General features: G+C 37.0%; 1 protein-coding gene across 1 annotated transcript in view; it reads left to right on the top strand.

Annotated features, from left to right (window-relative positions):
• The window catches only part of YLPM1 (YLP motif containing 1), a 36,609-nt gene extending 19,855 nt beyond the window's left edge, over window positions 1-16,754 (top strand). Inside the window, 14 exon segments of the mRNA XM_039551827.1 lie at window positions 637-729; window positions 1,103-1,277; window positions 1,426-1,571; window positions 1,931-2,118; window positions 2,719-2,781; window positions 3,072-3,191; window positions 3,471-3,647; window positions 3,872-3,955; window positions 4,187-4,270; window positions 5,728-5,814; window positions 8,829-8,880; window positions 13,684-13,814; window positions 15,267-15,446; window positions 15,835-16,754. Of these exon segments, the coding sequence (XP_039407761.1) occupies window positions 637-729; window positions 1,103-1,277; window positions 1,426-1,571; window positions 1,931-2,118; window positions 2,719-2,781; window positions 3,072-3,191; window positions 3,471-3,647; window positions 3,872-3,955; window positions 4,187-4,270; window positions 5,728-5,814; window positions 8,829-8,880; window positions 13,684-13,814; window positions 15,267-15,413 (1,547 nt within the window). The 3' untranslated portion in view covers window positions 15,414-15,446; window positions 15,835-16,754.
• The last annotated feature ends 4,051 nt before the right edge of the window (window positions 16,755-20,805 follow it).

Here is a 20,805-nt window from a genome sequence, read left to right as displayed (position 1 = left end):
AGTTTTTTAACATGTAAGTAATGGAGGGCTCTGCTGTTTAGTATTGAGCTTATCAAAGCTAAAATTCAATGCTAGTTTTTAAATATAATTAATCTCCCTCAATCTAAGTTTTAACAGGAGTGAAATCATGGCATAAAGAAGTTCTTAAATTGTGCATTGTCATTTAAAGAGTGTTTTTTTCTCTCTCTAAAGTACCAAAACAAGAGTGGAAGCCATATCTGTTCCATTAAGTAGATGTTTTACTAAAAGCTGTTAGAAAAAATGTCATTGTTGTGAGACTTTCAGTTACTGTTCTTGACATTACAGTAGTTCTGTGAGTTATTGAAACTTTCAGAGCATTTTAATGCTTATAATTTTCTGACACTGCGTGCTACCTGAACTCACCTGAAAAGGCAGAAGTCCCATCATTAAGATGGAGCTGTTTACCTACACACACACAAACCCACTTCAGCCTTTAAAAACCACGGTGCTGTTTATTTATGTAAAGCTCTTTTTGCATTATCCATTAAAAGAAATTATGGTAGCTTGTTCCAGTCACTTTTAATGCCACTGACTGATAACTTTTCATGAAGAGGAAAGAAAATGGAAGACATGTGTTTTAAAGCCTTAATTATTGTTTTGTTTATTTTCAACCAGATATAACCACCAGTAAAGTGGAACAGATTCCATATGGGGAGAGGGTAACCCTTCGTCCAGAACCTCTACCAGACAGGCAAACATTTCAAAAAGGTAGGAGGTGTTTGGCTAGCTCTCAAACAGTTAGTTAGCTCTTAAGAAAAGTTGTAAAACACTAAAAGCTTGTTCAAACTAGGTAACTCTTGTTTAAGCAAGAACCACCTCTTCAGAGGTCCATAAGAATAACAGTTTATATTGTCAAGAGGAGTACTGCAGTCAATAACTTAGCCACTTTAAACATTCAGTTTTATAGCTCTAAGTAGGATTGCACAGTGTGGTTGTCTGTTACAGTTTGGAAAAGAGATAAGGTCTGATTAAGTCCATCCTAGCTCACATATCATGTATTTCTGTATACTTTTCTTGCACTCTTGCTTTTGCCTTTTTTTCCAAAATAGTAGTTTGGATTTCCATGGGTTTCTCCCTTCAGAGCATCCAGGTCGCTACAACAGAGAAAGAGATCGTGAGCCTTATTTTGAGCGTCAAGGTAATTCCAACACAGATCATCGGGACTTCAAGAGAGAGCGGGAATTGCACAGAGACCGTGGTTCTGTGGACTACGAACGAGAGAGATTTGAAAAAGAGCGGCATCCCCGAGATGATAGGTAGGTGATTTTGGAACACCGTTAAAATCAATACAGTTGAGGCTGTATTGTGTATCAGGCTGTCCATTTTGCCTGTGAGGTACATGTTCCTTTCGCTCTGGATTCCGTAGTGGAAATTCTAGAAATACACAAAATACTCTTTTGGCAGGGTTCTTCCTACTACACCTTCAAGAACTCAGTCTTACCGTGACAAGAAAGACCATCCGTCCTCCAGGCGAGGTGGTTTTGAAAGGCCATCATATGAAAGAAAGACAGATCGTCCAGCATATGATCATGGGCCTTCCATGTTTGGAGGTACAGTTTTTCAATCTTGAAGTCATGCTGGAATATTATGAAAAGTAATGGACTTGCAGAGGTGAAGATCAGTTGGTAGAAGATTAATTGATTTGCAGTATTGGTTTGTTCAGAATGTATAATTCAGGAAAATTTCTTTAGGTGGTGGCATTTAGTTTTGTTTCTCAGTGGTGATGAGATCATGAATGAAACAGTTATATACTCTGCTAAAAACTGTCTGTGATTGCATTAGGCTTAAGATTAGAAATTTTAATTATTTTGAGGACATAGCTGTGAATTTAACTTAAAATAATGAAGGTCTGTTTAAATCAGCTCAGCTGGGTATGAACATCTTAATTTTTTTATTTTACTGAACTAAGAAAATTCTTCTGTCCAAACACTGGAATTTGAAGGTGATCGTAGAAATTACCCTGAGGAAAGGATTCCTATTTCTGCTCCGTCAATGCCTCGTCAGCCACCACCTGCTCCACGAGTAGAAAGGAAGCCAGAATCTAAAAATGTAGATGATATTTTAAAGCCGCCAGGACGGGATAGCAGGCCAGAGAGGGTGAGTATACATTCTGAAAGCTACAGTCGGTTTCTACAAGGTGTGTATTCAGATGAAATGCTGGTGGATGTAATATGTTGTGAACAAGTGTACGTTTGAGGAAGCTCTGGAAATTAGCTTGGTTCCTTTGCAAATGCCTAAGAGTGTTGTAGCATAGCTATTAGGAGTCCACAGGAGAGGTAAACTTCCTGGGAATGCTCAAAGCAAATTAGTGTGTAATATTACAGTATTTTGGTCTCTTCTGAGGTCTTCACTTGGGTTTTTGATGTATCAGGGGAAATGTACTATATTATATAAGAAAGAACACAATTTAGGCTATGGAATATTTAGATAAGTTTCATTCAGTTGAATGCATGAAGTAAGTGAAACTGAACCAGATCTATAACATGCGTCCTAAACTGCTGAGATGATTAACAACAAAAATTCTGAATTCTGTGGAACTACTACCATTTTCCTGGTTTCTAAAACAGGCAGTGAGTGCTTGATGATGTGCAAAAGTGGGAGCTCACAGCACATAATTCTCTAGAAGAAAATCTTTGCAAAAGAGATTCTGTTAAATGTAGTACAGTATCGTATGTTCTTACATGATCTTTGTTTCAGATTGTGATCATCATGAGAGGGTTACCTGGCAGTGGAAAGACACATGTAGCAAAACTCATCAGGGTATGTAAACAGGCACTCACTCTGTAGTGCTGCTTGCCTTTTACATGTGCTTCCTCTGCTGTTTGCTTTCTGTTTGCCTGGAATTCAAGTCTGTTGTTACTTCATGTTCCATGTCTTCATGTGGTGTGTGAATCTCCACCACTATTAGCAAGCAGGAGGGATACTACTCTCTTCTTGTTCTGAGTATTGAGCAGGGAACTGATGTTGGCCAAAAGTATTTTGAAGATCCTGTGTAGCAGAATGGAATTTTTACAGCAAAGATACATGCTTTCTTTTTGCTTTCTTCCCAGGATAAGGAAGTAGAATGTGGAGGACCTGCACCAAGAGTGCTCAGCCTGGATGACTACTTTATCACTGAAGTGGAGAAAGAGGAGAGAGACCCAGATACAGGGAAAAAAGTTAAAAAGAAGGTAGTCTTAATTCTGTTGCTTTTCTTGACAAAGAAACAAGACACTGGAAAAACAGGGGCAATCAGAATTCCAGTCTGTGGGTTGGGAAGGGTGCAGAGGTCTCTGGGCTGTTTTTCAAAACAAGCCAATATAACTTAGGGTGGTATGAGCAAATTCTTAAAAACCAACCTGAAAGGTGTTTTTCTCACACGAGTGTACTTTGTGGTCGTGACATTCAGATGTTGAATATTAGCCATTTTACAGATGTCCTCTTTCTTAATGCTTTTGTCCTTGGTAAAGGTGATGGAGTACGAATATGAGGCTGATATGGAAGAGACCTATCGTACCAGCATGTTCAAAACGTTCAAAAAGACCTTGGATGACGGCTTCTTTCCCTTCATTATCCTTGATGCTATCAATGATAGAGTGCGACACTTTGAACAGTTTTGGAGTGCTGCAAAAACAAAGGGGTTTGAGGTAATGGAGCCTAAATAGCATTTGAACTTGCTAACAGCCATATGCTGATGTTTCTAAACTTTTGAGTAGAAGGTGTCTCCCACATTCAGGAAAAATGATGTGGTGTACAGTTACAAGTTTACCTTTTGTAAAGTAAACAACTTAAAACTGCAGAGTATCACAAGGTAGAAAAAGAGCTCTAAAAATTAATTTATAGTATTTAATATTGTCTTTTTTCTGTCTAGGTCTACTTAGCTGAAATGAGTGCAGATAACCAGACGTGTTCCAAGAGGAATATTCATGGACGCAAGCTGAAGGATATCAGCAGGGTAACTATATAAATCTGGAGTCATACTGTGCTTTTGGTCCTGCTGTTGTTTAAAAACTATAGACTACATAATGCTTATGCTTTTCCTGTAAGAAGTACTGGTAGTTATTTCATGGAATTCATTAAAATTACCGAAGTACAGATACATCTTGTTAGCAATCAGAAACCAAATATTCCCCAATGGATCTGTTAGACTTTTAGAGGTGCTTCATTTTTGTGTGTGTTTTGTTAGATGTCTGATCACTGGGAGGCAGCACCACGCCACATGATGCGCTTGGACATTCGTTCTCTGTTGCAGGATGCTGCTATCGAAGAGGTGAGAATCTCTGTGCTTGTTAAAACTACAAATTAGGTCAATATGACGATACTGAAAATACGAAGCAGACAAAGATATCATCACATCAAGGCAGTTATAGTTGGCACTGTAGAAAGCTAGAATCACTGTGTCAGGAAAGTGTATTCCATTATTCTTATGAATTACCACAAACATGAAGGTACATTGTTACCTTTTATCACCGTTTTGAAGCTCAGACTTAGGCATCTTTGAGCAAGAGTTGAAGTCATTTTGCTCTTAGCAGCTGTTGAATACCAATTAAAGAGATTAAAGAGAATCTTTGCACTCTTGGAAGAAGTGCTGAGTTTCATCTAGGTTACTGGATTATTTAGATCATATTTTGAAAAAGTAGTTGAAGAAAGTAAGATAAGGAAATAAATTGGAACTCAGTCCTTGTTTTGAGAAATACAGACATGTAGCCGAGAATGAAGTAATAAGTAACATGTAGCAGAAGGTTACAATTGCCTTTTTACTTCATTTGCAGTTTGCCGTGACATGCGTCTTTGGTGTGTCAGCTTACTTACTGTTGCATTCTTCTTTGGCAGTTGTGTCAGGAGCTCTGGGAATAAATTAGTGTGTTAACTGTATGGTCTTTGTGAATGAGACATAGCTGCTTGTTGCTGTCAGAACAGCTCTTGAGATGGCCATAGAAACTGGTGGACTGCTTAAGTAGACAGAGGGTCTTTGTGGTTTGTCATGATGTTAGTAGGCTATTATTAAATCTCCAGATTTTTTGTACTGGAAAATAGTAGTCTTCAAGAGGACAGCAAAAGGCTCCACTCTAAAGTAGGCTCAGAGAATAGCAGGTTGGAGTTTACAAGGTTTTGCAAATTATGTAAAAAAATGTACATACTTGGGGAGTTTTATGTATTCCACAGTATATGCATGAGTCCCCATTAGGGCTGTGGAGCCCAGAAAGTATGGCATTAGATGATATATGGCTTCAAGCGTTCATGTATTTTATTATGCTGATCTCTGTGGTTACTATTATTCTTTACTGTGATTCTAAAATATATAAAAGATAAAGCCTCAGTAGAGATGTTCTATGCAGAGAGAGACATTCCAGTTATATGTAAATGGCAAGTTTAAGAACTTTTTCTGAGATTGCAAGTTTGTGGGTAGCAGGAGTAGTATCTTGCTGTTACAGATACTGGTAACACAAGGAATGCATGTGAAGGAAGGGAATGAAAAATTTTTGCTTTTCCCCAGAAAATCTTTGCGAAGATTATTCTTTGTCACTCTGTTTCTAGAAGGGAACCTGCTTCTGAGGAAAGCCAGAATGGACACAGTATTCATATATATTGCATCATCATGCTTTCAGAGATGAATCCTTTCTTTTCTCTTCTGTTTGAATTTGGACATCTCTACTTACTTTGTTAAAAAGAAAATAATAAAAGCCAGGCAATGCCTTCTAAGTCTGTGCACGTGCTTTGGAACAGGTGGAGATGGAGGATTTTGATGCAAATATTGAAGACCAGAAAGAAGAAGTCAAGAAGGACACAGCAGAGGAGGAAGAAAGTGAACTGGTAGGAGACACATCAGCCATCTCTAACAAATTGTTCATTAATGTGTCTGAGGGAGAATCTCAGTCTTACAAGTGCCAACCCACTGCTGTTCTTAGCAGTGCGATCTTAATACACATGTTTCTAGTAGTTTCTTACTTAAACATTTCTAGGAGAACTTTAATGATAAATCATATTATTTCTTCCTAATTTATTTCTAAGAATATGTGAGTATGTGCCACAAACAATATTGTCAGTGGAGCATGGTAACATGCCTCTTAGAGACATTTTAAATTGCAGTACGTAATAGGTGCTGTCTTCCAGATAATCTAAGAATTACACTAAGTGGAGAGATGGGAACAATGGGCAAAGATTAATTTAGCTTATTTCCTTTCACGTGTCTAAAGAACTCTCCTCAACTGTCACAGTGTATGACAACAGTTATGAAGACTGCTTTTTCTGCCACGGTTGACTGACTTTGTTTGTCAGGTGGTATTTCCAAGGTGAGGCATTAGGTCTCTTGGATAAATGAAGGTTATAGAATTGCCCTGAGGGCTGGCTTTTTTAGGTATGTATTTTAAAGGCTACAAAAGGCTTCCTGCTGTAACTTCTTGGTATGTGTTGGAGCTGCAACTGGTCCGTGCTTGATGAGTTGAATGTCTCTAATCTTGGTTCCCACAACCAAGCAGTTAAAGTTCAATAAACAGGAAGTAACCAAAAATGTCTGAGTTGAGCAAAGTGCTTTTCCTTGATGGAAATTTACTCTTCCTCAGGAGTGACAGGTCAGGAAGCAGTTGAAATATAGAATCTAAAAAAAGCTTAGGAAAAGTGGATTCTAATAAACGTCTGTTTTTTTCAACATGACTCATTTATTCTTTTTACTAAATTATTCTTTGGTGCAGAGTATGAGACTGCATAAAGTGTGGTTAGAACATTTCAAAGACATCCATGGTTATAAGAATATGGCTGCTAGTCCCATTTCCATGAGCTATAGCCAAAAGAGAAAGTTGTCTTTAGCTTTTGAGACATCTGTGCATAAATTTGTGTGTATGTATGTGTTTATGGGTTCGGGGGAGTGTCCTAATGTACAGCACATATAACAATAGGCCTTTTCTTTGAGACAAAGAGAAAGCTTGGTGGTGAAAACTATGCAAATTATTAAATAACTAAAAGTAATCTGCATATAAGAATGTGTTCTGTTCAGATTCACAAGATATGAAAAAGAGCAAAGCATTATCTGCTGTATGTAATCTCTGGAATTCAGTCAGATGGCTAATCTCAGAGAATTATGTCAGACAGAAAGTGGAACAGGACACTGTCTTTGGTATGTCTTGCCTTTTTGAGAGCATTTGGTAAGGGTTCTGCAATTCATTTTGCTGCATTTAATCCTGTGGGAAAAGGGAGGTCTGAAGCTCCTGCCATCTGGCAGATACCCTTGAAAAATCCAACTGTCTTGTACCAAAGGATAAAGTCTGAATCTTTGCTTATCCTATTTGAGGACCGGGGTATTGTATAGATTCAGCACACAATAGGCCATTTCACACCATCAAAGTCACTGTTCTTGCTATTATCAACTCCCATAGGATTGTTTGTAGCATTCAGACAATTCCTGCTTTTCTGTGCTTGATGGTATGAATTATTGATACATTTAACTTAGTGTTCTCACCAGTGTATCACACATCACTTTGTTTAATGCAGGCTTTTAGCTGTGGTGTAAACTTTCTGAGCAAACTTTAAGGAGCAACTTGGTTTAAAAGTATAAATATATGTATATACATGACATTTATTTATTTGTTACAAGGAAATATTTCAGCACAAACTGTCTTGGTTTGCATTAATTACAGATTTGATTAAAAACGAGAAAATCCAGAGATCTGATAACCTCAAGTCACTGATATATGCTTGATAGCAAAAAGGTCATTCAAGGACTTTGTAAGAGCAGTGCTGAACATAACCAAATGCAGTGTGGCTCTCTGGAATTTACTGGAATACACTAATTTCGTAACACGTAGTATTAACAAATACATGTATATTTTTACCACAGTGGAAGCGACCTATAAATAAATCAGGAAAGAAGTTAGTGTAATAAAACTGGTTCGTGGATTGTTTATTTTCTTCTTGAAATCTTCTAGAGTAGTTCTTTTCCCTCTCTATTAAAAACATTCTAAAAATAATGGAATTCTCACAGGGCTTCTATTCACTACCTTGAGCTTTTTAATGTGTTTGCAGAGGAACATAAGTACTTTTATACCAAATCTGAACAGCTGAAATGAGAGTTGCTTAGTAACAATTTACTTGTCAAAGAATATAAAAAGAAAAGATAACAGGAAGCTAACTAGAATAAATAACCTTTTTGCCAAATTTATTATCATTATGCTCACTTACAAAGAATAAACTGGCTAAAGATCATTACACATGGTGACATTATTTGTAGGGAAAAATTGTTTTAAAAGAATCGTTGAGCTAAGAGTACTAGTTTAAAATGAAAAATAATACTTAAATCCTAGTGACTTAGCAAATACTCTCATTTAAACAAAAAAAATTGTTTAATTGTGGATTAACCACTCATACATGAATTTAGCATGTCCCTTCGAAAGGAGTAAGTGAAGCCTGTGTGTAGTGAATCTGGGAATCTGTTCATAAAAGCTTACCGTAACTTTTTCATTTGTGTTTGTAAAGCTTTGGGTATTCTTTATGCCTGAACGTTGTGTTGCAGTAACTTTGCCACCTAGGATAATGCAATACAGTAACTGTGCACACAGTGCCTTTGCTATCTGTTAGACTCATTCTGGAGTTCTGTGTTTGCAGGGGGCAGCACTCTTGTAATGATTTGCAAGGGCTGCTAAAATCACTGAATGGGAAGTGGATGCAGAAGTTCTGAAATACCGAGTAATTGGTCTCCTTCACCTGATAATGAGAATTGTGCCTTACAAAAAGAAATACCTTAAACTCCCATTGTAATGCTGTTTCCAGTTCAAAAGTGATATGCATGTGTGTCTCTCTCTAATCCTCCGAGCTTCTTTCTGTGTATGATTTAGGGTTACATTCCGAAAAGCAAATGGGAGATGGACACTTCTGAGGCAAAGCTAGGTGGGTATTTATTTTTTCCTGTTTCTTATAGTTGGTATCTAATGATGTTTGCAAGACCTGAATTTTTGTTTTAACTGTGCCTCCTTACAAAGACAAATAAATGTGTTGATTTCATACATGTCTGAAACTGCAAAAGTGCCTGTACAGAAAAGGAATTTATCCTCTGCCAGAGGCGAGAGACTTTACTACTTTCTAATCATCACTGTTTTATATACTCATTAATTGTTGTTCCATCTGTTCAAGGAAAGTACTTTGCCCTAAAATTTTAAAAAAGCAGTATTTATATTCTTCATCTTTCCCATGTTTATTGTTTTTATATAAGCAAAGAGTCAACTTACATTGCGCTGTACTCTTTTTCATATTGCATACCTTTTTTCCTAAGTGTCATCAGTAACTTCTTACATTCTTGGAGACATGTCTCATAGCTGAACTGTATTGAAGATGTTCCTCACTTTCCAAAATTGACATTTGTGAGGACAAAGTACTGGCATGCTTTGAAGTTGGTTCTGAATGATTAGGTGTCAGTGGATCTTTTCAACATCTTAGGCATTGAAAAGTTAAAAGTTCATTATCCTTCGCAGTTCCAGGAGAGCAATAGAATTCTTCTTAGTAGTATGCAAACTGGACTTTCCAGGGGCACAAGGGCATGGTTTTTACTGCACTTTTTTGTTCTGATTAGTGCTGACATTAGGATTCTGTCAAAGTCGAAAGCAACTTTCAGGCAGAAATGCATGCACTTTGCCTATGGTGAAAGGATTATTCATGGAAAGGGGTTTCTGGTCATTATGATCAGTTTTGTTATGGTTTTTTTTACTGAACAGTAAAGGTTCTAAATGAAGATTTTATCTAGACAGTGTGCTCAGAACTGCTATTTTTGTATCATGTCCGTGAGAAGCCACAAATACCCGAATGGGACACAGCATGTCTTAATATTTTGAGGTTTGCTTCTGCATGTGTGGTACAGCCCTATGCATCATTACTTTCCGATAACCAAAATCACAACTGCACCATAGAAATAGCATTAGAAGGTCTGGATTACATAAAGCAGCCTTTCATCTTGTGATGTTAAGGGCTTAGCTACACCATCTCTTCTGCTGCTGTGCTCTCTTTTAAGTCATATAAATAGTTGTGGATTATACTGATGATGAGGCACCTGCAGTACAAGCAGAGGCACCTTGTACTCAATGATTTTGGCATACCAAACAGCTAGGCAGTTAGACAATTCAGTCAGGATTGCTCTGCATTTTTGTTACAAGCAATGATTTCTTTAATAATGTAAGATTTTTTCTTAAGTTTATATTAAGAACTGTATTGCATTTCCTTCTGTAATGAAAACTCCATAATGTAAACCACGGGATTTTTATATGGTCTCCACTTAAATGTAAAATGGGGAGCAAGCAGCAGTCACTTTTATGCTGAAGTTACTTGCAATAATCCTTTAACAGTCAATTTCATTAACAAACCAGATGTTAGCTTGCTGTGAGACACAGATACAAGTGCTGAGAAGGGCTTCCTATTAAATCTGTATTCACAATTCTACTTTTATAACTACCCTCTAGATTCAGTTTTATATATATGTAGGACTATAGATTAAAAGTAAATTCTGACAGAACTTAGCTTTTAAAAAAGCCAGGCATTCCTATGTAATGAATGCAGTTTCTTTGGAAAATTGCTTGGCCAGGGCAGACGACTTTTAGCTCAAGGTGTACATTAGAAGCACTTGCAGTCTGTGAGTAAGAATTACTATATTTAGTTCACAATAAGACTTCATTGTAGATGACCAATTATAATTATTTCTGGAAAGGCATGTAAACGGTGGGATGCATTTGTTACTCCAAAATTGAGTTATTTCCTGGGAGTTGGCCTGCCCATTAGGTTTATTGTGTTAGTCCCAGAGGGCACACATTTGCAGAATGACGTAAGTGCAGACTCCAAAAACGATGTTCTGAGTCCTGTTTTGCTTTTTTGTTTTCTTTCCAAGTAGATGATGTTACAGGAAAGCACAGTAAGATCTTGCTGATTGTAATAAACCTCAGAAAATGTCTCTAAAGTTTAAGTTCTTTAGCTGCAAACACTGACTTGTGACAATTGCCAAACACATGCCCCAGAGCTCTCGCTTTAGCACAGATTTACTTTACTCTTACATTCTTCTTGAGTATGTGTGTGGTTTATCATTTCCTTACATGCTGTGCACAGCCACAATTTTTTTCTGCGAGTCTACCCATGGGTCTTCTCAGTGCTTAGTGCACATGGGTTCTTATACTGAAATTTAAAGTAATGGACTCTCACTTTTAAAATTTGACTATAGTGTTTAGTGCAATGCTCTGTTTCAAGGTGCGGCTTAGTGGCAAGTTCTACAAACTTTCAGGAATGGAGAAATGAGGTTTGGTGTAGCTGGAACTTTGATACCATTGTAAAATTTGCTCTAGAATACAAACGGCATTCTACATAAAACTTTGTGGCTTTTTTATAAAAAGGGCAAAACTGAACTGATTTATTTAGGTTTTGAAGGAGCTAATTAAATTAGTTACTTTCAGATGTTACTTTTAAAATTCTAAAGGTGAGTTCTTAAGTTTTGTGGATTTTCAAAAATGATGCTGCTTTGTTGTTTTTAAAACTTGAAATGATAAAATGATGTTCAATAGTTTAACACTAAATAATCAGCCGTAAATAATCACAAGCACCAGTGTTATAAAATGACACCTTGTCTCATTTTCAGAAAAGAATATTCTGAAATAATCCTTCGTGGCAGGTTTTTGACATTTGTGTAGTGTCTACTGCATGACACATGTACCTTGAACCACAATAGTATGGATGGAAGCAGACCCCTCTGGAAAAACAAACTTCAAACATGGAAGGAGATAACATTTTAAAATAAATTCTGTGTAGCAGTAACAAAAGGGACAGAGGGGAACTGCATATTCAGAACAGCTTCTGAGCTCCTCTGCTGCTGTTTGAGCATTACACATTTCTTGGCGATGTTTTCAGTTGTTTGGTGTGCAGCAGGGAGTGGGAGACTGAACTTACTTTCACATTGGTAATGAGGTGAACTTGCATCATAGCATGTTGTCTTCCAACAGGAATATGTCTGTCTACAGGTATTTGCCAACAGAGAGCTCCTCAATTTTCACTTCTTCATGTTCCTAAATGCTCCTCAATGAGTTTGTTGATCTCCTTTTCAATGTTATTTTTTTCTGGAAACACTTAACACTACAAATTATCTACATTGAGTGAACATAATACTGAGAAACAATGCAAGTACGTTATGTGCTGAAGTAACAGAGGAATATTGTATAAATCAATTTTGTCTTCTAGAGGGAGTGGCGCCTTTCTGTGGAGATTGAGCATCAAATTTGGCAGATTTAACTTAGAGTAAAGAAGAACCTTAACTAAATCATGTAATAGATACAAATATTCTGAACACTTTTCTTAAATGTTGGCTATTTTAAGAAGCAGGGAGATTATAATGTTTTATTAGAAGTTCTGTATCTGTTCCAGGGAAATGGGGCAAAGGTGGAGTCTTTAAAAGGTTTTCAGCTGTATGAGGGACAAATAATTTTATTAGTTTATGGCATTTAAATTATACTAGCATGTCTACAGTACCATTGCCTCACATTATCTCCATTGTTACTCTTCTCTCTCCCATATTAAGTAAAAAAACTCATCTCTGAACTGAGCTTCTTTAAGTACATACCTTTGAACATCATCTTCTGCTATCCAGAAAATAATGCTGCCTTGTATGTGGTCTATTTCTGAGGCCTTTTGTGGGTGAATTTAATTACAACAGTGACCTCTGAAACAATATTTCTTACATCACCGGTAATGGTTTAATGAATGTAATTGCCAAGCTTAGTGTTCTTTCTACACATACTTGAATTGTTGGCTTATAAATTGGTAGCTTACGTTGACAGAAGTAACAGAATTTCCCTTGACTTGTAAAGCTGGTTTCCTTTTCATGCTTTGTTGTTCATAATCTTACAATGAGTGTTTCATCTCCTTTCCAAAGACAGTTTGCCACATAATTTCAAGAAGGTGTTGTTTTCTTTACTGAGAATAAGTGTCTAAAGAGGAACAAAATTTTAGAACCTAGGAACGGAATTGTTTCTCCTCATGTTGTATCGGTTCAATAAGAAAAAGAAGAAAATGAGGACTGTTGGACAAATGTACTGCTCAAATATTTATGACTGACCTCTTACACCATGAAAGAAAAGATTCTGAGATGTTTTCCTCCCAGTCCTGGAAGACTTTTTAAGTGGTTTGCCTTATGGGGAGAGAAAAAGAAAGGGGAGGATCAGGCTTTCCAAGGAGCTTTTTGTTTAGCAGAAACAGTATCTCGAAACTTGTCTTTGATGCATTAAATTATATAATTGCCACTTGTTCCCTGATACTGCATGTATGCCATGTTTGACACAGTATTGATCCCCAAATTTGGGAAAAATGCTACAGCTTTAGTATTGTGTTCAAATATAGAAAGATGGATCTGTGGTTCCTAGCTATTGTTGGCTATATTGTACTTGTAAGGACAGACTCCATATAGATACAGAGGAGCAAACTTTTTTCTCCCTCGTATAGATAACAACACTGTTATTGCCACACAGTTGACGTGAAAGATCAATAAAACTTGAAAACTGTGTTGAGTCTTCTCTAATTTATTTCAACTCTCATCATTCCACCTGTCAAGACAAGCTGGATGTACAAATTCTGCTGCTCGTTCTTTTGAAAAGTTTTCCACTCTCGTCTTGTTTGTGTGAATAATACAAAAAATAATCTCCCTTAACGCTGAGGCTCTGTGTTTGTTCTCAGACAAGCTGGATGGTTTGCGGACTGGCACTAAAAGAAAACGTGACTGGGAAGCAATTGCCAGCAGAATGGAAGATTATCTGCAGCTTCCAGATGACTATGATACACGTGCTTCTGAACCTGGAAAGAAAAGGGTAATAAATTTTCAAATGACTTACTGTCTGTATATAGCCCTTTAATGGTCTCTGTGAAAGAGAGTTTATATCAAGTCATTCAATGTCTATGAATATGGGAATTCCAGTGACTCACTTTTCATTTTGCTGTTCCATTAGATTCTGTAAGAGAGTATTCTTGCAAGTAGGGTCTTCCAGAGGTAAACACATTAATTATAACGAAGCTAGGAATTGTAGATTATACAGATTAACTAGGCATGACATGGTCTGAATACAAAATGCTACATGTTTAAATTCTATTGTGAAAAAAGGGGAAAATCATAGAGGGAGATGAAAGAGAGGTAATAGAGGTAATACTTTTTTTTCTCCAAAATAAAAAGAACAGCTTTTGCCACTAGAAGTAATTTGAATTAACTTTCGGTGTTCGGGTGTTGTTTTGCTCTGTAATGTCAAATAGAAGACTGGTAGTACTGGACAGCGTCCCTGAGAGAAATGGAGATACTTAAGACATTGGCAAAGGAGATGATGGTGGAAGAAAGCTTACATTTCTTATCAGTAGGAATGTCAGGAGTAGTCCAGGTAGACTGTGGATCGGGAGGTGCTGGCAGAAAATTGATAAGGCTACGTTCCCCAGTAACACACTGGCCTGAATGAGACTAATCAGTATGTAAAGAAGAGCTCCTTCACTTACTCTTTTTTCTTGTCCAGCAATGGTGTGTTTCAGCTGAGTTTCTGGACTGCAGCCTTTCCTCGTTGCCTCTCTCACTCCTTCCTCCCTGTTGCTCTCCCTCCCACTGGTGTCTCATTTTGTGGGTGTCATTGTGTATGTTTGAACAGGATAAATGCAAGGGATCTGCATTACCATGAAGAGGTGCAGTGTAGATATGGAGGTGTAAAGATGGGTAAATAACATATGTATGAAAAAGTTTAGTGTAAAGAAATAGTGGAAAGATTTAAATAGAAATGTACTACACAAGATAGAGAAGAAAACTGTCCTTCATTCATTTATTCCTTGCTGACTTGCTCTTTAACACTGTCTTTCTGTAGTTTCATAGTCATCTTCTATATGTTTCCGTTGTGCAATTGAAAGACAGATTTCACAGAAAATTAAGACAGTAAATGAGTCTTGGATAATTCTTCCTGCAGAAAGCATTGCTTTGAACAGAGAAATAATTGTAGTAGTTACACTTCAATTCTCAAAACTATAGCACTGAAATGGAAAAAGGTTATCATCTATACCTTTCTTCTACTCCATAGAACACCTGGTATATTCAATTAGAAATAATTACTCTTCTTTACCTATCAGAAAAACAAAAAACCCCCAAAAAAACCAAAAAAAACCCCAAAAAACTTACCTGTTCTAAGGAAAATGAGTAGAAATTAGTATTCTTGTACTCTTACTTATAGTGGAAAGCCTAGACTTGTATCAGGATTTCTTGAAAGATTATTGTACTGATAGGATGTTCTCTGTAGGTGCGATGGGCAGATCTAGAAGAAAAGAAAGATGCAGACAGGAAAAGGGCCATTGGTTTTGTTGTTGGACAAACAGACTGGGAGAAGATAACAGATGAAAGTGGTCATCTTGCTGAGAGAGCCCTCAACCGCACCAAGTATATATGAAAAAGTGGTTAAGTGGATTTTTGTGCCTTTAAGGTAAATATTTAGTCTTCTTGTGTGTTGATAGCCTTGATGTTTTTCGAGAGTTCAGGCTGCAGTTCACACCATTGTTAGAGTTCTCCCAGACAGGGCTGGGATTGATTCGGAATTGATTTGGGATTGATTTGGAACTTTGTATAATACGTGTCAGCTGTGCCTATGTCAACATGCACCCTTCTGTACAGCATCTGACAATAAAGGGAGAAGGATTATCAGCTATCAAATCTCCCAACCTTATTACAAGGAAGCCTGTGGTTTCATTAAGAGTAGTTTAGCTGTGTGCCTACTAGTCCTGTTGAGTTCAGATTTTTGCTTGCTATATCTTAATTCTAGCCATGTTAACTGCTGGTTTACATGACGTAACAAACTTTTCCTTTTTTTACAGGCCATTTGCTCTGAGGAGAAGTGAACCAAGGTGTCATGAGCATCTTGCATGGGTCATGTCACTCCCACCTTCACAGTTTTTGTTACTTTAGTTTCAGCAATTTTCTTGGGATACTGTCAGATAACCGGTGCCCTCAAAAAACTCGTTGAATCCCACTGCTCCTAAGTGAGAGAGACAGTTTACGTTTTAATATTTTTGAAGGGGAGGGAGGGGGAGGGTCAGTAGTTTTAGCTGCTCTTTGTGGGATAAAGTGGAAGGATTAGACAGATGTTACCTCCACTGTACCATCACAGAATGTTTATCACCTTTGCTCTGTGGATGTTCTCGTTTTATACTGTATGTACCTTGTAGCTTATTGTATTAGGAAGCAGAACAATAAATTTCACTATAAACTCAGTGTTCTCGGTGGACCATATAGTATGGTTTATGTTTGACATTTTAAATGTGGTCTGTGTTCATATGTTAGTGCTCAGAACCATCCTTACCTGGAAGATGTCGTGTGCTCATGTTCTGGAATGTGTCCTGTCTTCTAGATTTTTCACCTGCTCTTCTTCTCATAGACAGATCCATTAAGACCCCAGGTCTTCCTGCCCTTTAGGAGTTCATGTTCCTGGAAAGCAGGAATATCATTATTTTTTGGATCCTAGTTTCTCAATTATGTCAAATTTTCGTTACTACGTGAGTATGAATTCTGTTGGGTGGCTCTATAATGTTCAAGGTAGCAGTGTATGAAAAACTTGTCTTTAATGCTCAACATGAAAACAGGTACTACAGGCTTCTCTGAAGGACAGCCTACAAAATTTGTTTTGGTCTTATTATGTCTTTTAGTCAACAGTGATCCCTATCAGGGTATTTTGTTCCATTCATTAGACTACTGTCTCATAGAGATACATCATTAAAAGAAGTAACAAAGACCAGAAGTTATGCCCTTCTATTCCTTTGATGAATGTGTTAAGCTTGCTAAAAAAAAGATAAATGAATAACAGTCCACACTATTAAAAGTGATACAGATTCTTCATAGATGCTGGGATATCACTTCTGCAGAGCATCAGTTTTGCTGATGAAAACTTTCTTTTGTCCTCCCAGGTTTCAAAGCAAATGCTTTGCATTAACAGTGTTGTAACCAGGCAAGAGGTTTAAATCTGAAAATAATTGCTGTTTTAATGGTGAATTGAATTTTTTCTCCTGATCTTTCTGAGGAAAGAAAATGAAATCCTGAATTTTCCTTCTCTGTTGAGTGATTACATTGTGCTTTGCATCTAGGTTGGTAAATCAACTTGTTCTGGTGTGGTGGTAGTTCAGGTTGTTAAAGGAGAGCATGGTTGTAATAGATGGGTTAGAAAACATTCTAATGTTTTGGTTTGTTGCCTGCTTCTCAGCCTTGTCTGTGATGCATGATTAAAAGTTCTTTAGTAAACAAGGGGAATAGCTGAATGTGCGTTATGCCCTGAATATGTTTAATACAAGAAAATTAGGCTCCCTGATTGCAGCATTTTTAAAATAGAAGGTATTAAATGTACATTTTCTGTGTACGTGTACTTTACATAGCATATATATTCCTGAAAATGTTGATAAGTAAGTACTCTTTGAGTTGTGACGGAGAATTGTTGTGACAAAGGGAAACGAACAGTTAACAAGAAATCAGTGTTGTGTATTGCTGTGGAACTCAGGTGACGTTCACTTTGGAGAAGTTACTCTCAGGTATGTGTAAAATGAGTTTCAGTCTATACTCAATTTTCCATAACAAAACTGGAATTCTTGTGGCGCACGAGTTGATGCTTCTTGACTCTTAGGAACTGATAGTGATTTTGTCTGTATCTTTGCTAATACAACTGTACCAGATCCTTTTCTAACATTTTTCTTTCCAGACTAAAGAGTATTTCTGGAGCATTCAAATGGATAGTGTGTGACAGAAGTTATAATATTGTTTATTGGTTTTACCAATTTTGAAATTATTTTAGCAGATAATACCAACAGGTTATGTCATGCTGTTTATTCTGTGGTGCATGTAGAACTAAAGAAAAATGTGCAGAGAATATACATAAAATTTTTCTTTACTCTGATGAGAACAGACAGAAAATATATCAGTCTTGAAGTTTAAGGCAAAATTCAGTTATGAAAACTTACCATTGTAGACTGTTTGACCAGAAAAGGCTGAAGGGCTTGGGTTTTGTTGTTTTCCTGAAGTTCAGAAGTTTTCCCCTTCTTTAGTACAGAAATATCAATATATCCATAAGCTTTGCCATTTGTTTCAGTTGAATGCTTAGCAGATCAGTCTTCAATTTCTTGATGGCAAGTGGCTCTGAAAGAAAATAACTTATGCCTGAACTACAACCTATAGCAGATTCTACATACTGTAGACCTTCAGTGACTGAAGAAATCAAGCAAAAAGGAAAAATTCGTCATTGCTGCTGGCAGAACTGAGAATAGCTAGCTAGTCCCTTGCTTGGCTCATAACCAGAGGTTGGTGATTAGGGATTTTACTTTTGTCTGGAAAGTCCTTCAGTACAGAATACATTGTCTTGATTCTGATTTAGTTCTTACTCATTTGCTTGCTGATATTCAGTGTAACCTTTCACAGCACAGAGCAGAAAGAATACCAACTTTCATTGATGACTAAGTAGAAAGATATGCATTTAGCACTCTCATGTAGTGATCCATCTTTGACCATGCATGCAATTGTGCTAACTCTAAGTTGAGTTGTTTCTGTGCAGTGCATCACGTGGAAAATTCAGCTCTGAAAAAAAATCTGCTGCAGAATGGTGTTGCTACCTTCTCAGCAAAGTTGGCTGTTGAAACAGTATTTTCTGTGAATTACAGTTTCTTATGACACTTCAGTTTCTTTCAAGTCCATTTGCTTTTTTAATATTGAAGCTACCTGTCTCATGATAGAAGTACATGTGGTTTTTGCAAGGGATGTGCAACATGCTGTGCTACGTGAATAGAGCACAGTTGTCATCTTCAGTCATCTTGTGTTTTACTGTAGGATTGCTCATTAAGTGATATTCTGACTATGGTGAGAAAGAGTGAAATAATAGCTGAGAGTATTAGATCAGTTCTAGAAATTTGGTTTTCTGTTTCCTTGAATGTTTACATCAACATAGATAAATAACTTACCTTGCATTATTAGTTCCCAGTCTTTAGAAGGGAAGAATTGGTATTGGTACAAGCTTTATTTTTCAGACATTAAGGTGGGTTTGGCATTTTTTGAACTTTGCTTCAGTCATCTTTATTAACCCTGTGCATTAGTTTTTCCTTGCCTATCTGTTGATACATAAAATACATAACTGCTCTTGTCTCATTGTAAGGCATTGTTTTAACTCTTTTCTGAAGCCTTTTTATCTCTGAGCAATCATTTAGGTAACCATGGAGATACTAAGCAGGATTTCAGTAGAGTCTTTTCTGAAAGGATTGAATTGGAAAAGCAGAGTTGTGACATTACACTGAAACAGATGTATTAACCTATCCCTAAAAAGCCCACATCTAATCCAGTTGAATAGTTAAAAATTATCATGGAATTGTAAGTTGCAAGTCACATTAGAAAGTATGATTCCTGCAGAAGAATAGTGTGTTGGTAGTGTGCTTTTAAGTGGGAGAGAAGAATATGACCTCACTAGCCAAAATCAGTTTTTCCCAATTCGAGATTTCAACATCATTGGAACACTTGGAGAATCCTTTTCAAAGGAATAAAGTAATTCTGCCTGTGGGACGCCTTGTTGTCACCTAAACAAATGTATTGTTACCAGAAGAAAAAATACTTTGTTCATTTATTTAATGCGGCTGTCGTGGTGAATCATTTCATGCCCTTAGGACACAATTTCCCTTAGCAGGTTGTGTCATCTTATTATTCATGTTGCTGCCACAAAATTTTGGAAACCTATGCAATACTGGACAGACCTTAGGATTTGAAGAAACATGGTTGAGCTGGGTTTGGAAGCAAGCTGTGCTCTTTTGCTATGAAGTTCCTACTGTCTCTGGCAGCATGCAGCTAGCTAACTCTGAGCTGACTGAACTGAAGCCCTGGAACTCCCAGGACTATTGTAATTCAGCATACATGGACTGGAAAGGAGACGCAGTACTGAGTTTTCTTTGCTTGTGGAATGTTCACATGGCATGCATCCTCAGGAAGGTAAATAATGACGGATACATGGTTCCTTTCTGTTACGTCTCTCTTCACGATTTAATGTTTCACAGATTACTTCTGGAAAATGAGTTCTAAATTCTGAACTTGTGGTCCACTGATAATTTGGGATCAAACTGCAGCAGGGCAACTTGCATACTATGAGAAAATATTTGAGGAGCAGAGGTGGCTATCTCAGTTGAGATCTGTACACTTGCAGCATCAACTGTTCTTAAATTGTGGTTATACTTAGTTTTCTTATCATAGTGGAAATGAGAAAGAACAGAAGTTTCATAGAATTTAAAATATGAATGGCACATTTCTGGTTTGAGTCTCTAGGGCAATCATCTTTATTCTCTCATAAAATTTGAATGAAAATTGTTTTCTCTTCTACTCGTCTATTTCTACATGCATGAATCAGAATCCTCCAGCCAACTAAAGGACTGTTTACTCCACGGAACTCTTCTAGGTTCTGCTCAAGATTAATCACTTAGTTCTGCATGGTGAAACTTTTGTTTTATTTTTACCTGTGTAGTGTTCCAGCAATTGTAATGTCTTTTCCAAATTTGCATGGTATCAGATCTGCAGCCTGGAGCCTTAAGTCTTCCTCATGCATGTAGATTGGAAAATTACTAATGACAATATTCCATTCAGGTGAATTATCACCTTCTAGCTGATTAATACTGTTTGGAAGCAGAATGTGCTTTTATTCATGATTTTGCTTAAATCAGGTAAGCTCAAAGTACTGTTAACAAACAAAGGCACAGCAAGTTACTGCAAATGGAGAGGCAAAAGTGTTTTGAAGTTGCTTATATTTTCTATTCTGTGTTAGGTTTCTAGTCAGGAGGCTC

The sequence above is a fragment of the Corvus cornix genome, chromosome 5, assembly GCF_000738735.6.
Source record: "Corvus cornix cornix isolate S_Up_H32 chromosome 5, ASM73873v5, whole genome shotgun sequence".
NCBI classification, from domain to species: domain Eukaryota; kingdom Metazoa; phylum Chordata; class Aves; order Passeriformes; family Corvidae; genus Corvus; species Corvus cornix.
Note: the sequence above shows the minus strand (reverse complement) of the source record. Positions and strands in the feature narration are given on the sequence as shown.